The 19,744-nt window shown below is 40.1% G+C and overlaps 2 protein-coding genes across 2 annotated transcripts in view; one reads left to right on the top strand and one right to left on the bottom strand.

Annotated features, from left to right (window-relative positions):
• Positions 1-19,744, bottom strand: part of DKK2 (dickkopf WNT signaling pathway inhibitor 2) — a 327,752-nt gene that overhangs the window by 297,211 nt on the left and 10,797 nt on the right. The window lies entirely within an intron of this gene.
• Positions 1,551-18,833, top strand: HADH (hydroxyacyl-CoA dehydrogenase). Its single transcript, XM_002196912.7, has 8 exons — positions 1,551-1,735; positions 4,851-4,979; positions 6,293-6,450; positions 11,149-11,275; positions 12,498-12,587; positions 14,089-14,161; positions 17,213-17,329; positions 18,367-18,833. The coding sequence occupies exons 1-8, from the start codon at positions 1,607-1,609 to the stop codon at positions 18,483-18,485; spliced, it is 942 nt and encodes a 313-aa protein (XP_002196948.2). The 5' UTR covers positions 1,551-1,606; the 3' UTR covers positions 18,486-18,833.

The raw sequence follows: 19,744 nt of genomic DNA, 5'->3' as shown, positions 1-19,744 counted from the left end.
TAGGGTTTTTTTGACTCCGGGCATCGAGGGAGACAGAGGGCAGAGAGGGAAAGGGGTGCCAAGGGGGAGCCTGGGGGAGAGGGCAAAGAGCACCCGAGGGGCCTCAGGGGAAAGTGGGAGATCCTTCCCTATGGAAGAGCAGAGCTGGAGCCAGCTAAAGTGTTTGTGGGGAGGGGGTGGGTATTAGCACTGGTGTTAACCAGGAGCTGGGCACTCAGCAACAAGAGCTGTGGGTGGAAATCTTGTGTCTTATGCCCTGGAGTTAGGTTGCAGGTTACTTGGCATACTACTATTTTTTGTTTGGTTGGCTTTTTTTTAGGGGATTTTTAGGGGAAATTAAGGGACATTACCATTCTGCTGTCATTTGTATACACAAAGATCATTAAGGGTGAGTCTTTGGATGAACCTGTTTCCACAGCCACCTCCTGCTCCTGCCTAATCCAGGTGAATTTTTTTGCAGTAGGTTTGTGGTACAAAGTGCATAGATATGAGAATACAACACTTACTTTATTTGGATAAAACAATCTGCTTAATGTTTACCCTGATGCTGACTCAAGTAGTAATTGATGTGTTGTCAGCTACTACTGAAGTGCAGGTCTTTCTGGTGATAAATTAATTAGATGGAAATCAGGGCAGTCTGCATCTGATATGATTCAGCTGTTAGTGTTTATAATGGAATAATTTTTCTTGGGTTTTTTTTTTTTTTTTTTTTTTTTTTTTTTTTTTTTTTATTATTATGTATCTTGTGCTAGCCTGGAAATAGCATCCCCTTCTAGTCAGGAAACTTTTGTTGTGGAGAAACAGCTTCTAATGATGTGGATAGGAATAACATTGAGGAGCTGGAGGGTGTCCAGAGAAGGGAAAGAGGCTGGGGAAGGGTCTGGAACACAGGTCCCGTGAGGTGCGGCTGGGGGATCTGGCGTTGTCTAGCCCTGAGGAAAGGGGGCTCAGGGGAGACCTTATCGCTCTCTACAACTCCCTGGCAGGAGGGTGTAGCCAGGTGGGGATAGACTTCTCCCATTCAAACCGGTGACAGGGTAAAAGGACGCAGCCTTAAGCTATGCCGGGAGAGGTTTGGGTTGATCTCCGTGTTCACAGAGAGGGTGATTGATACTGGAATGGGCTGCCCAGGGAGGTGGTGGAGTCACTGTCCCAGGTTTAGTGAAAGACTGGATGTGGCACTTGGTGCTGTGGTTCAGTTGACATGGTGGTGTTTGGTCATGGGTTGGACGCGATGGTCTCGGAGGTCTTTCCAGCCTCATTGATTTAGGGATTCTGTGAGCGTGAGTGGCGGCAGCGGGAAGGCGAGCGCGGAGGGCAGCGCGGTGACCTCTGAGGCAAAGGACGGGCACTAGCGCAGCCTCGGCCGCCGGCCCAGCGCCAGCCGGGGGCTTGCGGGCGTTCCGGCAGTGCTGACCTTGTCCTTGCTGCTTGGCTCTTAAGGAATCAGAGGTAGCGAAGGTGTAGGAGCCAATGCACCTCCCTCCTCGGCGAGCAGCTGGTTCGGGGCAGCCAGACCCGGCCGCCTTCCCCCGGGGCGGAGCGCGGCCCTCGCCCGGCCCCGCCCCGCCCGTCCCGGCCCCGCCGCTCGCTCCGCGCCTTCGCCATGGCCTTCGCCACCCGCCACTTCGTGCGGGCCGCCTCCTCCGACGCCGCCACGGCGGCCGCCAAGAAGCTGCTCATCAAGCATGTCACGATTATCGGCGGCGGCCTCATGGGTGCCGGCATCGCCCAGGTGAGCGCGGTGCGGCGGCTCGGCCCGGCCCGGGGCGGGGGGGAGCGGAGGCGCCATGGCGGCCGCGGGGCGCGCCCTGCAGCCAGCGCGGGCCCTTCCCGGGCTGCTGCTCCTGCGGCCCCTGCCCTCCGCTGCGGCTCTTCGCTCGAGCTGGGCCCGGCCCTGCACTGTCCCCGGCGAGAAGGGGCGAGCGGTCTGCTGGCGGACCAGCACTAATAAAGCCCACAACTAAACATAACAGCCTTCCTAGCGCTTCTCGGAATGTGTTATAGTCCGTGGTCAAACTCCTTCGCGCCTGCCTTTCCAGGCTGTGTTTGTGTGGGAAGCAGTGGCTGTGCCGGCTCGCGGCCATGCTGGGACGCACCCCTGCGCTCCGCGGCGGCTGCCGCGGGTTTGGGTTCGACTGCTGCCGTGGCGGGTACAAAGTATTGCTGCTCCGCTCACCTCTGCTTGCTCAACTCTCACTTCTAGTGATCCGCCCCTCTTCTGGTCAGACGGCTTGGCGAGAAGAACCAAGGCTGAGGGCTTAAATTCTTTAAGGTGGTTCTTATGACAATGCGTGGACTAATTCTAAATAGGCAGTGGGTAATGATATATGGTTGGAATGAAAATTCTTGGTTGGAAAGATTTTTCTAACTTGGCAAGAGAGCAGATCAAGTGACGTTTTAGACATTTTAGACAGTAGAATGCAGCAGCTAAAATGAGCATTTAGCTGTCAGTCATCTTCAGAATTATGAAGTGGTTAATTTTTAAATAGGACTTATTTTCCCAGAGTTTGATCTCGGCCCTTTAGCTTTTAAGTTCACGTTTAACTAGATAGCTTTAGGACATTAAACTGAAGAGTACTTTCAGTGATTGAAAATTTCAGCACTTAGTTAATTCACAGAAAGAGCCTGTTGTCCAGGATACCAGGGTAGCTCACAAACTTCACAAAGAATAAGGCGGGTAGGCAAACATCCAAGCAGAAACTGACAGTGAGGCTGGAGCTCATGAATAGCAGTTCTCTATTTCAATTAATTAATAGGTTTGCTTCTCATATCTAAAGATTTCTTACATTCCTGGCAAATCTCTAGCAGATTGAATACAGAGGCAATTTTTTTGGCTAAGAAAATAGTTGTTTGTTCTCTTTTCTCATTAAAACACTCCTCTGTATTGTAATACTAGAGCTTGAAGTTTCCACTGAAGAACCATCAAAGAGCAACTTAGAAAAAAGTTGTTCTTGTGTTTGAGGAAGATGCAGTCTGTGCAAAGCTTATAATTTTTCAGGTAAGTGTGCTGATCTTGTTCTGCTGGACTGCACATTTTCAGAGAGCAGCTTGTCAAGAGAAACATGTTTGGTATTTGACAGTAACAGGGGTTGCAGGCCTCTACCACTGTTAAGGACCCAGGACTGTTTTGCTGACCATCTGCCTCCAATTTATCAATCCAAACTTATCTCAAAGCAGAGGTCATTATAACACTGAGTGGTGTCTCCCCTGTACCCTGTTAATAAAGCTGCTTTTCATCCCTTTTTGAGCACTTAAGAAATTGTGTCTCCTCTCGGCTTTTTGTACTGTCAGGTGAAGCAAGCCTCTGCTAAAGTGTATGGCTGAAAGCCATAATTTTTGATTCTGCCCTGTAAAAAGCACTCCTGTGTGTAAAAAGCATTAATTGACTCCCCATACACTCTTAAGGTCATTGGATAGTAGAGTTTAGGCAAGTGTGTGATTGAGTTGCAAGGAAATGGTATGGTCTTGTCTCATTTTCTTTCTCCCTGTCCATGTAAATATGGTGGGAAATGGGAGATGTTAATTTTTCTAGGATTTTTCACCAGCTGGTCAGTGACGGTGTCATAAATGGATCCTCAGTGAAGCGCCTCTTAAAATTGTGCTTGGTAATGATTTTCATCTTCAGATGAAATGATTAGCAACAGATGAAATGATTAGCAACAGATGAAGTGTTACAAGTAGAAGTACAAGTTTGGTTTAAGTGATTTTTATGGAATGGCCATAGTGAAAATAAAAAACAAAGTTGGATAAAGAAATATAGGTCTTCAGACTGACCCCTGGTTAGAGCTCTATTACTGCTGTCCTGAGGCAGTCTAGCATTTCTTTATTTGCTGGGTTAGTGAGGCAAGTTGGATGAGAATATCACCATGCTTTTCTTCATGAGATAGCTGTTCTTTCCATTTCAGCTAGCTGTGTTGGAGTAGGTCTTTGGGTGCATGAGTCTTTAGTTATCAGATGCAAGATTAAATGCAAGGTAAAAGATTGCAGAAGGGAAGCTCTGAAGTCGAGTCACTTTAAAAACATCAGTGTTTTAATGTCTGTTTTACACAGTTACTAAATCACAACTCTGTTAGTTCAAGGAATCTTGAAGTGAAGATAGGCTGTTGCTAACAAGAGGAACATAAAGTAAAAGTGAAGTAACAGATAACAAGCATCTGATTTTAATATGCTAATACAGTGCAAGACAGTGAGGTTATGTGTTTGAAATTAATTTAAGTACCAACCAAAAAGACTATCCACTAGTGCTGTGTGTAGCTGAGCCAGTGTTTGCACCAAGTGCAGAGTAAGGAGACTTTGCAGCCATTCTTGTCTGTGGAATCCTGGAGTGGCAAACATTCACCCCTGCTCCCAGCTCCGCTGTCACCTTCCTGTTGTTGCAAGGACATGCTCATGGCCTGACAGCAGAGCTGTGTCCTGGGGACACAGGGCTGGCCGTCCCCTGTGCCACCTGCTCACCCTGCCAATGTTCCAATTTTGGTCTCCACAGCCCTTTCTCCTTGCAAGATCCAAGGCTATCAGCTGAAACAGTTGTTCCTTTCAAGACAGCTGTTTATTCTGTAGCCACAGCCACTGAATTTAGATGCCTTCAGACACAAGCTTCTGCAGATAGTGTGAGGGAAAGGGAGATTTCTTTTTCCTTTTCCCTCCAGTTCTTTGAGACCTTTATCCCTTCAGCATCACCCCAACTGTATACAGGCTTTTATGATTTTTCTAGACAAATGCATTTAATTCACTGTATTTTAGCTCTCTTTTGCATAAATGAATGGTGTATTGTCTGCCAACACAAATCAACATGGTTGATTGTTTTGTGACATTGATGTTGATTTTTTTTTTCTTTTAACTTCCAGGTTGCAGCAGCCAGTGGTCACACTGTGGTGTTAGTTGACCAGTCAGATGAAATCCTTAAAAAGTCTACAAAAGGAATTGAAGAGAGTTTGAAAAGAGTGATGAAGAAGAAGTTTGCAGATAAGCCTGAGGTTGACACCTTCTTTATTCCTCTAGGAAAACTTGAAAGAATAAAAACTGCTGTATTGAAATGATGATACTGCAGTTATGCATTATAGAGCATGTTATTATACTTGCTTAAAAAGAAAACTTTTCCCCTTGTGTGCTCAAGAACCTGGACTTTCAGTTTGGGGGTTTTTTTTGTGGTTTTTTTTTTTGTTTTTGTTTTTTTTTTTTTTTTTTTTGTTTTTTTTTAGTTTAGGGAGGTTGAAAGATGTGCTACCTCATTTTCTTTCCTTAATAAACTTCAGCTTTAAGCTAAAGATTTAAACCAACTTGGCAATCTTTTAAAACAGATGCTAAGTGTGAAATGGAATAAAACTATTAATCGGAACTTAAAAGCAAGCAGTCTTTGAGTGCCTACCTGGGAATGCACCCATTTTCCCAAAAGCAAATAGTAACAAAATTGTCCTAATACTTGAGTAAGGAGTCTTTTTTTTTTTTTTTTCCCTCCTAACACTTGGGCACAGGATTACTGCAAAGGAAATGAGAGTGCAAGTGGCACATGTTAGATGTATAACTTTGCACTTGCATTGCTGAGTAAGTCTTGCATACAGCAAACCACTGTGGTGCCGTTGCTTGCTTCTCTAAATTCTTCAGCAGATTGATTTCTTTCTTGATACATATTATTATACATGTAGAATGTATACTGATATTGATGACTGCAAGAAAAAGATGCAGCAGACAAAGGAAATAAAAAGAGCTTGTTTGCAGGAGTATGGCAGTGCCAGGATAAATAGGGCATACATACAGAATTATGGAGAGCCTTTTAATCAAAAAGAAAACTGTCCACATAATACTTGCACTTTTTGTATGAAATTGTATCCTACCATATATGGTTTTTTCCATTTGTACTACATCTTCCTTTACCCTTGGCTAAGAGTCTTGCATTTCTGCTTGATTTCTACCCTCACAAACTACGTCAACAGATTTACTAGTGAGGAAACATTTTTCCCCCACTTTTTCACTGAAACTATAACTATTGATTGACCAACAAGGTAATTACTCAGACTCTCATGCTGAAGGTTGGACTACAGCAAATGGTCTTCCTAAAAGAATGAATTTAAAGGTCTCCTATTTGCTTCAAAGCAGATTTGACTGGCTAGGAAAATTTTGTCAGTGGAAAGCATTGTACCTCTACACACTTAGAACTTTCTCATTGATTTGGAAATGTGGCAGACTGCCTGCATTTTGAAGGGGTCAAAACCACCAGAGAACATAAGGAGATTCTTGTGTAAATTAAATCACTGTAAATCGATATTACAGCTGCTTGAAAATATTTTAGGCTGGTGCTGAGTTCGTTAAGAAGACCTTGCAGAACCTCACAACAAGCACAGATGCAGCATCAGTGGTCCACAGCACGGATTTGGTGATAGAAGCCATTGTGGAGAACCTGGAAGTTAAAAATAAACTCTTCAAGACGCTGGATAAGTTTGCTCCAGAGTATGTTTATTTTTCCTATTACATTTTGAAACTTAGACTATTTCCTGTTTTTACACTCACAGCTAGTTCTCTGTTTTCTTAGCTGCTTTATTTAAGAATGAGTTTTGCTGTCTTAGACTAGCTTCAGACTATCATGTTTGTGTGGAATAGTATTTGTGCAAGGTGCATATGTTATAAACAATCTCAGGTGTGTTGCACTGTTTCATTTGCTTGTTGCATTGCTTCATTTGTTGTTCCAGGTGTGTTTAGTCATTAAGATTGCCTATCTGCTTGGCAAGTTCAAATCCTAATCCAACTACAAGGGCAGAACAGTAGAATTAACTTGTTCCAGTGGACATGGGTTACACTTGTGTTGCCATACTTAAATAGGGAATTGGAAGGATAAAGTATTTGTTTCCAGCACATCTGTCATAAACAAGTTTTAAGAAGTCGCATCATCTCAATAATGTCTTAAGTGAACTAACTTCACTTTATATTACAAGACTTGGGAAACGGCCATTGCTGTTATTGTGTGTGTTGTAAAAGGGTAAATAGTATTTTAGTAGGTACTCATTCAGTTACATAAAGTCCCTGGAAATATATTTGATAACTGTTGAAGCTACTGTTGAATTGTATCCAAAGCCAAAAATGCTGTTAAGGTGAGCATGCTGTCTCAGAAATTTGAGCCTTGTAATTGATGAGTCAGGATTACAACACCTTGACTGCTTGTTGAGATTTTAACTAGTGCAGGTAAATCTGGGGGTGTGTTGACTAAGAGGTATTCTAGACTGTCTGACCTGTCAAATGGGCAAGCTGCGCCTTGAATATCATGTCAAGGGAGAAAAGAAATTATCATTAGTTGACTTCAGCCTGGGGAGATTTTCAGTCTTTCTCCTACTGTCAATAATTAAAGTTACCTGGTAATGTTGAAAACAGTAAATGATCACAAGAAGCCATCTACTGAGCACAGGGTAACTTGCCATTAACCTGACACACAAAAGTAAGTAGATGCCTTCCACATTTATGAGAGAACCTTGTTTTGTTTGATTTATGCCTATTTTGTGCAAACAGACCATTGTTTGTCCAAGTATTTAATGGGCAAACTGGAGTGTACTAAATGGTAAACTGTCTAAAACCAGTCAGCAAGGAAATGTGGGCATGGGGACTTAGAGCCTCACCTAAAAATATGTGTGTTTGGAACACCTGAGGCTATTTTTTGTAAGACTGAGCTGTTTGTCAGCATAGCTGCTGTAAAACATCAAATTTTACATCACAGTGTTAGAAGATCCTGGGAGTTGTTCAAATATACTCCTGCCTATTGTGAAAGGGATGATTTTGCAGGGTTGGAAAAAACGGCTAAGACAAGAAGCCTTTCTTTTTAATAGGGATTTGGAAGCTATTATAAACATACAGATTTTTATGTGTAGGATACAGGAAGGTTAAGTGGATGGCAAAACAAATGTGTTGCAGTGTAGAAAGTCAAAAGAAAAAAAGAAAAACTGGTAGAATAGTGAAACTTAGTAGCCAAGTGTTTAAAATATTAGCTTTGGATACAAAAGGTAATTTGTAACTGTGAGAGAGTATAGAGTTGCAGATGGTGTGCATGGTGTGGGAAAGGACAGAAACCCATAGTGAGTGTTTTTCCATGTGCTGGAAGGAGGCAGTAGGCTTTACTCATCCCTCATGCACTTTGCTGGAATGGAAAGCTCTCCCTGTCAGTGCAAGCATTCTACAGCCTTTTCTAAGTTCAAAATTTATAAACCTATTGTATAGACTAACTGTGTGTCAGCTCAGTAGGGGTGGTAGGCTTGTGGTTAATTGGTAACAAAGACAGGATTTATTCAAAGACAGCTTTGAGTCTCAGGAGGAGCTTTGCTTCTGAAGCGCTCTGAACACTTATGGCCCTCTGAAGTGTGGCTTACAGGGAAAGACCAGGATGCTGTGGAGGGACGACTTGGCTTCATTCAAATCTCAGGGCTTCCCACAGGGCTGGATGATAGTGGGTGGAAATATGTGGGGCTATGTATTACAGTTGTTCTGAAAAGATGATGAATTCTGTCTGTGAAATACAAGGTGTGTGAAACCCTGCATTTTTCTTTTGTGATGTATTTCATGTCTCATACGTTTCCTCAGCTGCAACATGTACTTGTTTGTCTCCCATTTTTGCATTATGAAGCTATCTCCATGGAAAAGAAATGAGTCTAGGAACCACAAAAAACTTAAATATTACATTGAAAAAGCATAGCACAATTAACTTCATTCCTTTTCCTTTTCTTATAAAGTAACTATAATTCCTCTAAAAGTGGCTCTAAACATGGAGGGGATGGGAAAGCTATTCTTTTATTGAGAGAAGTTGTATTTGTGAGCGGGGAGACAATTTCTCCTAAGTGTTCAAATCAAATGTAATAAGCCAGGAGCATTTGGCAGCCCCAGCTGCACCTTGGAAACTCAGGGTATTCCTCATCTGGGTAACTGTCCAGGTGAAACTGGATGCTGTTTCTTGGGTGCCATTAGTCTGAGAACGTACTGGTTTATGTTCTTGGAACTTTGCAAAAATTTATGTTCTTGGAGCTTTGCAAAATGTGGAAGGCAGAATTGTATATTCTATTCCTTTCAGTATTAAACTCACCATATTTGGTATTTATTATTGTGTTACATGGTCATCATCCTTGGAGCAGAGTAAAGCATTGCTACCTACTCTTCAGTTCTGTTTTCCTTTTCTTGAATGGTGTTAGTCTTGCATTTCCATTCTGAAAAACGTTAGGCTAGGATTTTTGTAGACACTGCAGCACTTTTCTAAACAGAGTCGTAAGGAGTATGACAAAAGAACTTTAGCATATCCACTTTAAGAACTTTTCTGTCCTTGATTTCTGTTTTTTTTGGGGATGTTAGAAATGTCCATCAATATGCCTTGGTCTAGGATTTGCCTTTAGATGTGGAAACTCAGCTTGGACCTGACCAGTGGTTTTCAGCTGTTCACTGTGTTAGAATGAAGGTGTTATAAAACTGTTAAAAAAATCATATTATTCAGTGTTTGTTGTGTAAGGCAGCTGGACTGTAGGAGTTGGATTTATTGGAAATATTTATTAATGTTTCTCTTGTGTTGGGCTCTGCTTTTGGCACCTTTCCCTGAGCCACTAGATGGCACCAAGAGAAAGCACTCTCGTGCTGGGAAAGCCATATCTATGACTTCCCAAAGCCTTCCAACCCTGCTGTCACCTGAAGCGTGGATTGTGTCATTCTAAGTCACAGAGGCATGAAAATTATATTCTAAACTCAACTGAAATAAATTGCTTTGTCAGAGAAGAAAGTGTAACTAAAGTGCACTTGTTCACAGTGCAAATCCAATACTTTCCTTTTTTCCAAGGCTTTCTAATGTGTGGGCTACAGAAGAGGTACTGAGGTAAAGTCTCTTATATTTCGCAAATCAATGTGCTTCTTTTTTATATGAATATTTTAATTTTTATATATAGTGGCAAATTTTCAGTGAGACTTTTATATGCACTGACCTTGCACAGTTAAAACTATGAAATGCAGAATGCTCCTTTTAGTAACTCACCTCAGAACAGTATAAGGCCACTTTATGATGGAGAAATAATAAAAGAATATTTGTAAGAATAGTAAACAGTAATTTTTAGGATTTTTTATTTCCTCCACTATAACAAAAAGAAAGCATCATAAAAAATGGAAAACAAAGTGGGTGTTTTTGTCTTGAAATGTTTTCTTTAATGCCAGTATAAAATGTTGCCATGATTTGGACATAACTTTTCTAAAAAGTAAGTAAAAAGTACTTTTCTAAAAAGTAAAAGTCTCTTTACAACAGAGCTTTTCTAAAAGCTCTGTTGTAAAGCTCAGTTACATACTGGGACAATGTAAGCAAAATATTAAGATAGATAAACATTTCCTGAGCCCAGTAGGATAATTTTTCGAAGGGATAGTAGGATGCAGCCCAAAATGAAAGGTAGGTTTTAATTTCCAATTTAGTTTCTGATTTGAAGAAAAAGCCATGTCTCTAGTTTTTGGTGTGATAGCAGGGCTGTTGAGGTTTTGAGATATTTCTGGGAAGAAAAACCCAAACAAACAAAAAACTGAAACCATTATATATTGCAGTTAGTAAATCTGGTTTATGAATGGAAAAGGACTTCATATATGTCTTAAAATTCTTGGCATTTTGTGTATCCTTTGCAGTGTCCTATGCATGGCAGGTCTCAAATTTTCTCTTTTTTTTCTTTCCCCATCAAATCTTTGCGCTGGTGGTAGGTTTGCTCATCATGTCTATCACTGATAATATTAAAACAAAGTAGATTGCGAATTTTCTGTAAGACTCCAAAGTGCATTTTTGATGTGGCATATGATTGGGTTTCAATAAATGTGTAAATGAGTTTAACAACAAATAAAGTTAACCTCAGGTTTCCAGGATTGCTGAAGGAATTACCTAGAATATATCTGGGGAGTGAAATAAAAATTTTCTACTTGCACAGTCCTTTCTTCTAGCCCTAATAAAAGTGTTCAATATTATTTCTCAAGAATCAGAAACCCACATGGTCTTTGCAGTGGTTATTTAATCATTGCTGTGCTTAGAGCTCAGCAAAAGGACTGTGATAAACTGCAGGGATATTTCTGAGAATTACTGTATGGTTAGCCAATGGATGTCTGTTTATGTTTAGTGCCTCAGTCTCCTGTTGTCCTTTATGCAGTCTGTATATTTCTTATTTCTAGGCATACAATATTTGCAAGCAACACTTCATCCCTGCAAATCACAAAGATGGCAAACGCAACCACCAGGCAGGACCGATTTGGTGGTCTCCATTTCTTCAATCCTGTGCCTATGATGAAGCTTGTGGAGGTGAGTGTCTTATGAGCACACCTTACAGGGGCTGCTATCATCATGTTCCACGTAGTAGCAACTGCAGCCCAGCAGTGCAATTGTCAGCAGTGGGATTTCAGTTAGATTGACAGAGCAGATCTCTGTTTGCAGCTGTTCTGATATGGAATTTGCTACCTCTAGTGATTAGAGGGTGCTGCAGTCTCTGTTGAGTGGCAGGTTTAAGAGAGAGAGGTAACTCCTTCAATCTCAGGGTTCCTGAGTTCTCCACTGAACTGCCAACAGAGGTGCTGTTTATAGTCATCATTTCAAGCAGGGAGGCTTATTCATAAGAATTGCTGATACCAGTGTAGAAATAAATAGAAAATGTCAGGAGATTAAATCTTATTGCCTTGTCACTTTTGAAACAAAGTCAGTCATGTTTGTTTCAATATTTCCAGCATTACAGGCTGGGGAAGAGGGGCTGGAAATCTGACCACAGGAAAAGGATCTGGGAGTGCTGGCTGATAGCTGCTGAACATGAGCCAGTATGTGCCTAGGTGGCCAAGAAGGCCAATGCCATCCTGCCGTGTGTCAAAAATAGTGTGGCCAGCAGGACCAGGGCCTTGACTGTCCCCCTGTACTTGAATGCTGTGTCCAGTTCTGGGCCTTTCACTACAAGAAAGTCATTGAGGTGCTGGAGCGTGTTCAGAGAAAGGAAACACAGCTGGTGAAGAGTCTAGAGAGTAACTCACATGAGGAGCAGCTGAGGGAGCTGGGATTGTTTAGCTTGAGAAAAGGAGGCCAAGGAGAAACCTTATCACTTGCTAAAATTACCTGAGAGAAGGTTGTAGTGAGGTGGAATAGCTGCTAGAACATGTTATATCAGGAACTATGGCTGTTTAAATGGGTCTCTAGATTGATGTCTTTGTGTTTCCCAAGACAAGAGACTATGGAGCTTTTAAAGTTGTTTTGATACACTATAATCTCTTAAGTGTGCTTTCAAAGAATGGTTCATTTTACTATCCTTCCATAGTAGCTGAGTGGGAAAGTGTCTTAAAGAAATACAATATTTCAAAATGCTATATCTGTATGTAAAATAGTGTTCTGTGTCTCTTACATATCTACACGTTGAAGCTGGTTTTCTGCAAAATATTTTGTGAATTTCTGGAAGAGTGTTCTGGATTGCATTGCTGTAATAGGGAAATGGGAAAGATTCTGCGCAGAAATATGCTTATGATCTCTCTACCTTTCCTGTACCCAGGTCATCAAGACTCCAATGACCAGCCAAAAGACTTTTGAATCACTTGTGGATTTCAGTAAAGCAGTAGGAAAGAGTCCTGTCAGTTGCAAGGTGAGTACATTTTGACAGTATAGTGTTCAGAGTGTCTGTCCTTGTAGACTGCTAATTTTAAGGTGGTAGATTTTAGTAGATGTATGAGCACTTCAGAAACTCCAGGCTACTTCTTGTCCAGTTTGTCTTCATAACTAAAAGCAATCTGACAAAGAAAACACCCACATTTACCACAAATTCTTCAAAGTCCAGTGACTCTAGACTCTAGAGCAGCAAAACTCACAGGTATCAGAGCTTACTGTTATGGAGTCTCTTCAAGTCCTGCAGAAGCATAGACTGGAGAGCTTAAGCAGGAGCTCATCTTTAGCCATGCCAGAGACAAAACTGCTGCCTCTTGCACTGTGAGGCAGTTGGCTGAATTCTCCATGGTGTGTGCTCATTGCAAGTTTTTCTTAAGACTGCAGTAACAAGACACATATTAATCTTTGTTTCTTCTCAGCTTTGGATTTTTTTGTCTCGAGAAACACCCTACTGCGAAAGCTCACTTTTTCTGAATCCATTAAGCTGTGGTCTGGATAGCTTTATGCAACCTACTGCTTTGGGTTTCACAGCCCCCAGGAGACAGCTGATAATAAAAAGAAGGGCCTGCAATCCGGTAGTTGCTGGATTAATTAATTCAGCTTCTGGATGCTGGACTCTAATTCTGGCTATGTTCTCTAACTTCTGGCTAAATTGTTCTGTGGCCTTAGTTGACTTTTTTCCTATTTCTGTCACAGTTTAGTACGCAATGTGTAGAATATAGGATGAATTGTTATAAATTATCTTGGATAGAGAATAATGCAGTATTCATGCCTGAACTTTTTTTTTAATTCCTGCTTATAGTGGAAACGTTGCTTGGGGTTCTCTGGATTAAACATTGGTATAAAGTGGAATGAATAATAAACATCTGAAAGAATAGTAATATACAAAACAACATTGTATTTGCAAAACTCTTGTGTTTTATTGTGCTTTTGATTATGCTTGTGCAAAATAAGTTTTGTATTCATTTGTTACCCTCTGACAGCATGTGTCTTATCTTTTCATATTCAGTGTTGATGTTTGCTGTTAAAACTATCCTAACTTTCAGAAGTATGGATCACCAGTGAGCAGTGGGGGAGAAGCAGACTATTTAGTCAGGAGTGCTTCTGGTAGCGGACACACACACAAAAAAATGTTCTAGGGAGAAATGCTTTTTTCCTCACCTTCAGGAAATCATATCATTAGACTCTTGATGAAGAAAAGACTAGCCGTATTAAATTGTTTTAAGATTAATTGCTTTGGCTTGTAGTAGTCTTATTATTCTCAGTCATGATGACTCTTTATATGCCATTCCTTGTTTGAATTTCACAATGTTTTATGCTTTAATACTGAGCAGATAAATGAGATGAAAAATACAGTTCAGAAAGTATCTTAAGTAATGATACAATAAGTGTCTTCATCCAATTGTTTTATTTGTCAAGTAGCATTGAGTGTAGTTCTGGTAAAGAGTGTTTACTTAGAATCCCTTTTTTCTTTTTTGTAGGATACTCCAGGGTTTATTGTAAATCGTCTCCTGGTGCCATATATGATGGAAGCTGTTCGTCTTTTTGAGAGAGGTACTTGATGGGATATTGACTTCAAGGGATGTTGACATATAACACTACTAAATGTTACATTGCTTCAGAAGAGCCATGGGATTCCCTCAGAATTTTCAGACATTAAAGACTGGAAACCAATAGAGAATGTTAAATATGAGCCAACATGCGTAGCTGGAAAGGCTTTGCCTTCACTTTGAAATGTCAGGTTATGCAGAGTTGGAAGATACTTGTGTGTGAAAATCCTGGTGGTGAAAAATGTTTCTGGCTTGGAGGTGACAAGGTGAGTGTAGTGCCATTGTAAAAATATCCATTGCCTGCTATTCGGAACTTTCCTCTCTCTGTCCCAGGAGACATTGATAAAAGTGATTGACCGTCCCATAATGGGACCATTAGTAAAGCTCTCCTGAGTTCGCTTATATGAGACTTGTGAAATAAACCACCAGTTTCAAGGTAAGTGGTGTAATAGTGTCACACTATGATACTGGCACTGAAGTGATTTGAGCTCAGCAACTGCCACATAAAACTTCCTGTTCCCCTTCTGTGTTGATTTTTAGACATGGGTTCTTCAGGAATGTCAATCTCACTGCTGGTCTCTTTTACATTAATATGTAGGTAAAAATAATTATGAATCCCCAAAGGACCACTGAATTTTTCAAAGCATTGACACTTGTTTTGAAAAGAAGCCAATAATGAATGTAGTGGATAAAGATGAAATTACAGACTATAATTGCTTTTATTTCAAGTTCTCTGCTTGTAGCTCTGTGTTACTAAGAATGTCATTTGAAACATTTTGTTTTTGAAATCACTGCCTTTTCACAGATGAAGGCACTCCATTTCAGGATTCCACCAAGTATGCTTTAAATATTAAAAATTTCTTTTAAAGCACATGGAAGGGATGGTTTGATTTCAAAAAAAAAAAGGAACTAAAACAACGCTACTTGTTTATCCATCAACAGATGTACCTAATTACATCTCAAAGGGAGAGAAGAGCAAATTTAGTGACTTGAAAGGCAAAGGCATAAATATGAGGGAGCATTCTTCTTTTAGAAAAAGTCACAGTTTTGAATAAAGTGTATGGGTGTTTCAGTGTGTTTAAAATAGGTGCCTTTGTTAAGTGACGTGTATCATTGTGTATATTTCAGGAGACAACAGATCTTTTAATTAAATGCAGAAGAAAACAGTTACTAAGTTTGTATGTTAAAACTGACTGCTTTTGCCTAAGCAAAAGAGTATTTTGATTTTTTCATTATTCTTTTTGTATTTTCTCACACAGTATGTTTCCAAAATCGCTAAAGCTAATTTGTGACTTTCTAAATCTAATGAAATCTATTTAAAAAGCTAGTTGATATCTTGGGAAGGTTGATGGCTGTCTTTTAATTCATATGTTCCTGTGAATCAGGTTAAATTTCTATCATATCCTTCATGTTTATTCTCAGAGTAGACACTTGAGCCAGATTGTCATCTTCATTAAATGAAATAGTGTCTCTCCCCAAGCACTGAAATGCCATTTGATTGGCCTAGTCCTTGCATTTTTATTTATACAAAATCTCATTCTGTTAAATGTGTACTTGTGCATAAGCAATGTAGCTTAATATATTAACAATTACTTAAACGGGGCATATTAATGTATAGTGGTCTGTACTGCTATGTCCTTAGTGGAAAAACTAAAAAGCAGTCAGCTAAGTTGTTTCTATTGAAGTCTGCTTTATACTAGGAGAGACTAGAATGAACTAGGGATATAGCCCTTGTTTGCCCCTTTACTGATTTTTGTGGTGTTGTAATTAAACTGTCACGTGGCCAAGTCCCAGGTTTGATAAAGTGTTGAGAGAACAAGTCTGTATACCCGCATCAGCTACAAATGAGCTGAGGATTTAGCTGTGTTTGAATGTGGGGAACTGAAATTATGTTAGAATTAGGTAAGACTACTCTCTGCAGCTTCTCAGAATTAAAATGTAGCTTAAAAAAACATTGTCAGCTTTAAAGAGTAAAAGGAGTTATATATAAATTATTAGTTCATACAGAACTGTCACTGAAGTTACCTTTACCAGAGATTTTGTAAATTTATTTCTAGGGTTCTCTGATCTTGGTGTATAAATTGCACAGGCTGTGTCTGCCAAGCTGCCGGACACCGTGCATGCTTGTACTCATTGAGCACGGAAGTTACTTAACAAGTACCTCTGGGGTTTGTATAACTTCATCCTTTTTGTAGCATCTGCAGAGATGCTACACTGCCTTTCTCAAAATATGAGTTACAGGTGTGCAGCAGAGGCACATCTGCTTTGATGACAGTCTAAAATATGTATTCCCAGCTAAAGAATGAGGTTAAAATTAACTGTGACAATGTGGCAGTGCAGGATTTGTATTTTTATAGGCGCAGACTGAAGTAGAAGTAACAGATTTCTGATAATTTTTATTATTTCTTTTAAATAATTTCGGAATTCATGAATTCAACTGCACCTGCACAGTCATTTCAGATCTCTCTGGTCTGCCATCTCTGATTCCAACAGATATCCTCTGGTGATAGTGCTGTAGCTAAGCATGTTACTCAGATGCTTCTGCTCCCCTCTCCATGCCTGCCTTACCCATGAGCTGGATATCACTTGTGTTCTGGCAACTGTAGTGTAAGGGTAGCTATGTCCTGTGTATTGTTCAAAAGCTGCTGCTGATCTCATGAAGCTGAAATGGAGTTGTTTCCTTACTTACCTTTTTCTGCTGCCTCTTGTTTCTTCATAGTGACCAGCTCTTCCAGTAGTTGTTCTGATAGGGTCACCATGGTAGCTGTGGCTCCATCAGCAGTGCAGTGCTCTGTATTGAAATGCAAGAGGAAACCAGGAAAATGGAAAGCAGGCCTGCAGGGCTTGCTTTTTTTCTTTTTTTTTTTTTTGTGAGAGGTTCAGCTTTATGCTCCAGCATCTGTATGCTGACTCCAGTTTTTTTGGCTGTGAAACATGCAGAGATTTCTGTGAAGAGCTGCACCAGGGTGAAATAACACCCTGTTAATTATTTATAAGTGGTGCCAAGGAGATGCAGAATCTTCTCTGTTCATCAAACTGTCAATCTTTTCTCTAGGAGATGCATCAAAGGAAGATATTGATGTTGCTATGAAGCTTGGGGCTGGCTATCCCATGGGTCCATTTGAACTGCTGGACTATGTTGGGTTGGATACCAGTAAATACATTATAGATGGTATTGCATGCTTCTTTTTTTCTGCTTTTCTACTTTCTAGCTAAATTGTAGATGTTTTAATGCAAATGTGACTCTTAATTATTTAAACTGAATGTTTATGGTATAGCCTTTGAACTGTTGAGGAGAAAGGAGTTAGAATTCAGCTCAGAATGCTGTGTGAGTACAGCATTTGTACTGCACGTCTGTACCCTTTGTACATGGTGACAGAACAGTGGTGGCTTTGCTGAATTCATCAAGTGCTATTGGAAAATAGTAATGATATTAACATTAATGGTACTTCATATAACTAAAAATAATCAATGGGAAGAATGACATGTACTGGAGGTGAGGAGTTCTATGAAAAGCAACAAATTTTGAGACTCCCTATCCTTTTTCTAGCAGCCATATTTTCATTCTTAATCAACAGGAAACCCAGTAAATACCTCAAAAGATGTAAGTGAACCATCTCCCTGTCACTTCAGTTAATAAGTGGGTGAATGTCAATACAGTAACAAAAACATACACAATTGGTCATAGCTTGTTGATGGTTGTTGTGTTCTTTTGAAGGAGCAGCTTAAGCATTCTCTGAGGCAAAATGTCACTTTGATGATGGCATTTGCACTGGAACCTCTTTTGTTCTTAGTCTGTACTGTGGAGTAGTGTTTTATTGTTCTAAGTAACCATGTGTTTCAGAGGTAGATATTCAACTTGGAATTTCTTTGCACTTGAATTTCTTTTCAGCAGAGCCTTTATTTCCTTGTACTTAACTATTTTTCAAAAGTTCTCCTTAACTGTTTAAAAAAATCCTCAATTGTGGAGATTATAAGGTGTTTGGAGTACTCTGAGCCTGGAGACTAATTCTTAAATTTGTGCATAATCATCATTACTGACCTGGGCTTTATGAAGCTGTACTGCAGGGTCTTAGAGAGCCTAGAATAACTTCCAGTTCTTCTTCAATTTTCTGACCTTTGAATATTTTTCTAAGGAGATGCAGATCTCTATTATCTTTGCACCTAAACAGAACTGTTACTAATTCATCCAATTCCCTTCCTTTCCAGGATGGCATTCATTAGAACCCAACAATCCTCTTTTTGCACCCAGCCCACTCCTGAATAAACTGGTAGAAGAAAAGAAGTTGGGTAAAAAGACTGGAGAAGGATTTTACAAATACAAATGAACTCCAGACCTCAAGAGGTGTTAAACTATCTGTATATGCTATTCAGCATTGCCATAATACAGGTGTTTAAACCTTCCCAAGGGTGGCACAAGCATTTAGAACATAACTCACTTGTGAACTGAGTGATTGCACTAGTTAACTATGGTCAAAGCTTGATTTGGTAGATTGTTTCTTTCTTGTAATTCCAAAAAGCTTTCAATGTACAGTGCCTTCATGAAATGTTGATTTTTCTCAGGTGCAGTACAGAATGACAAGTGAATTTATGTATTTGAAATGTTATTATATTGATGGGGAAAATCCTAAAAATAACCTCACTTTCTTAAAAATAAAATTTTCAACAATTTTGTATTGAGTGTGAGGGCTTGCAGTTGTGTCTTGGATGGAGCCCACAGGGTGGCAGTCTCTTCCCACACTGTAAAATGCAGCTCGGAAAGGCAGTGGGTTGTTTTGTTAGGATTTTTCTTAAGTGCACCGCTAGTCTGTCGATGTAAATTACAGTGCCTTGAACAATAATGTTTTGAAGGACGTATTTAAAAATAAATAAAGAATCTCACAATGGCAGGCTGCTCCCCAAATAGAAAGTTCCCAGTAAAGCATTTAAAAACAGAGCTCATGATTTGCACTGGCGTTTTCTAGCATTTTCAAATAGTGGTTGAGGGCCTACTTTTGCTAGGTGCTGTAGAAACATAATGAAGATTTCTAGTGGATTTCTGGTCTCAGAGGCATAGGTTAGGATGCCTGTGAAAGCTTCTGAATGTTTTCTAGAGTCCTGTAAATTTGCTGTACTTAAAGTGTCATTTTTACACCATACACTACTGTGATATCATTGGCAGTTTGTGCTGTGTAAACAAATAAGTGTGTCTGGCTATGTGAAGCACATTCTGTTTTGCAACTTCATTTCCTTGGCACTTAGCAGAGTTGAATTTGTCCATGGTGGGAGCGCATCAAATCCTGTCTTTTCTCCAGGTATTGCAGAGCAAGTGGGCATGAGGATTGGTGTTCCAGTTCAACTCAGTAGTAATGTTCCTGTACTTTCTGTACTTGGTGCTTATAGATATATTTTATTACAGAAATTATGAGTAGTTATTTAATGCCAAGTTGCCTCTTCCTCTCTCCTCCATCATCTACTTCAGATTGCATATAAAGAAACTGAGTGCTGACACAGTTAGTTTCCTGGCACATGATCACATAAGAAATCTTTGAGTAGAGAGTAAAATTTTTGGTTTATTGGATCCTGGTCCTTAATTACGTATCATCTA

Source organism: Taeniopygia guttata, chromosome 4 (genome assembly GCF_048771995.1).
Source record: "Taeniopygia guttata chromosome 4, bTaeGut7.mat, whole genome shotgun sequence".
In the NCBI taxonomy this organism is placed as follows: Eukaryota; Metazoa; Chordata; class Aves; order Passeriformes; family Estrildidae; genus Taeniopygia; species Taeniopygia guttata.
This window is presented reverse-complemented; position numbering and strand designations above follow the sequence as displayed.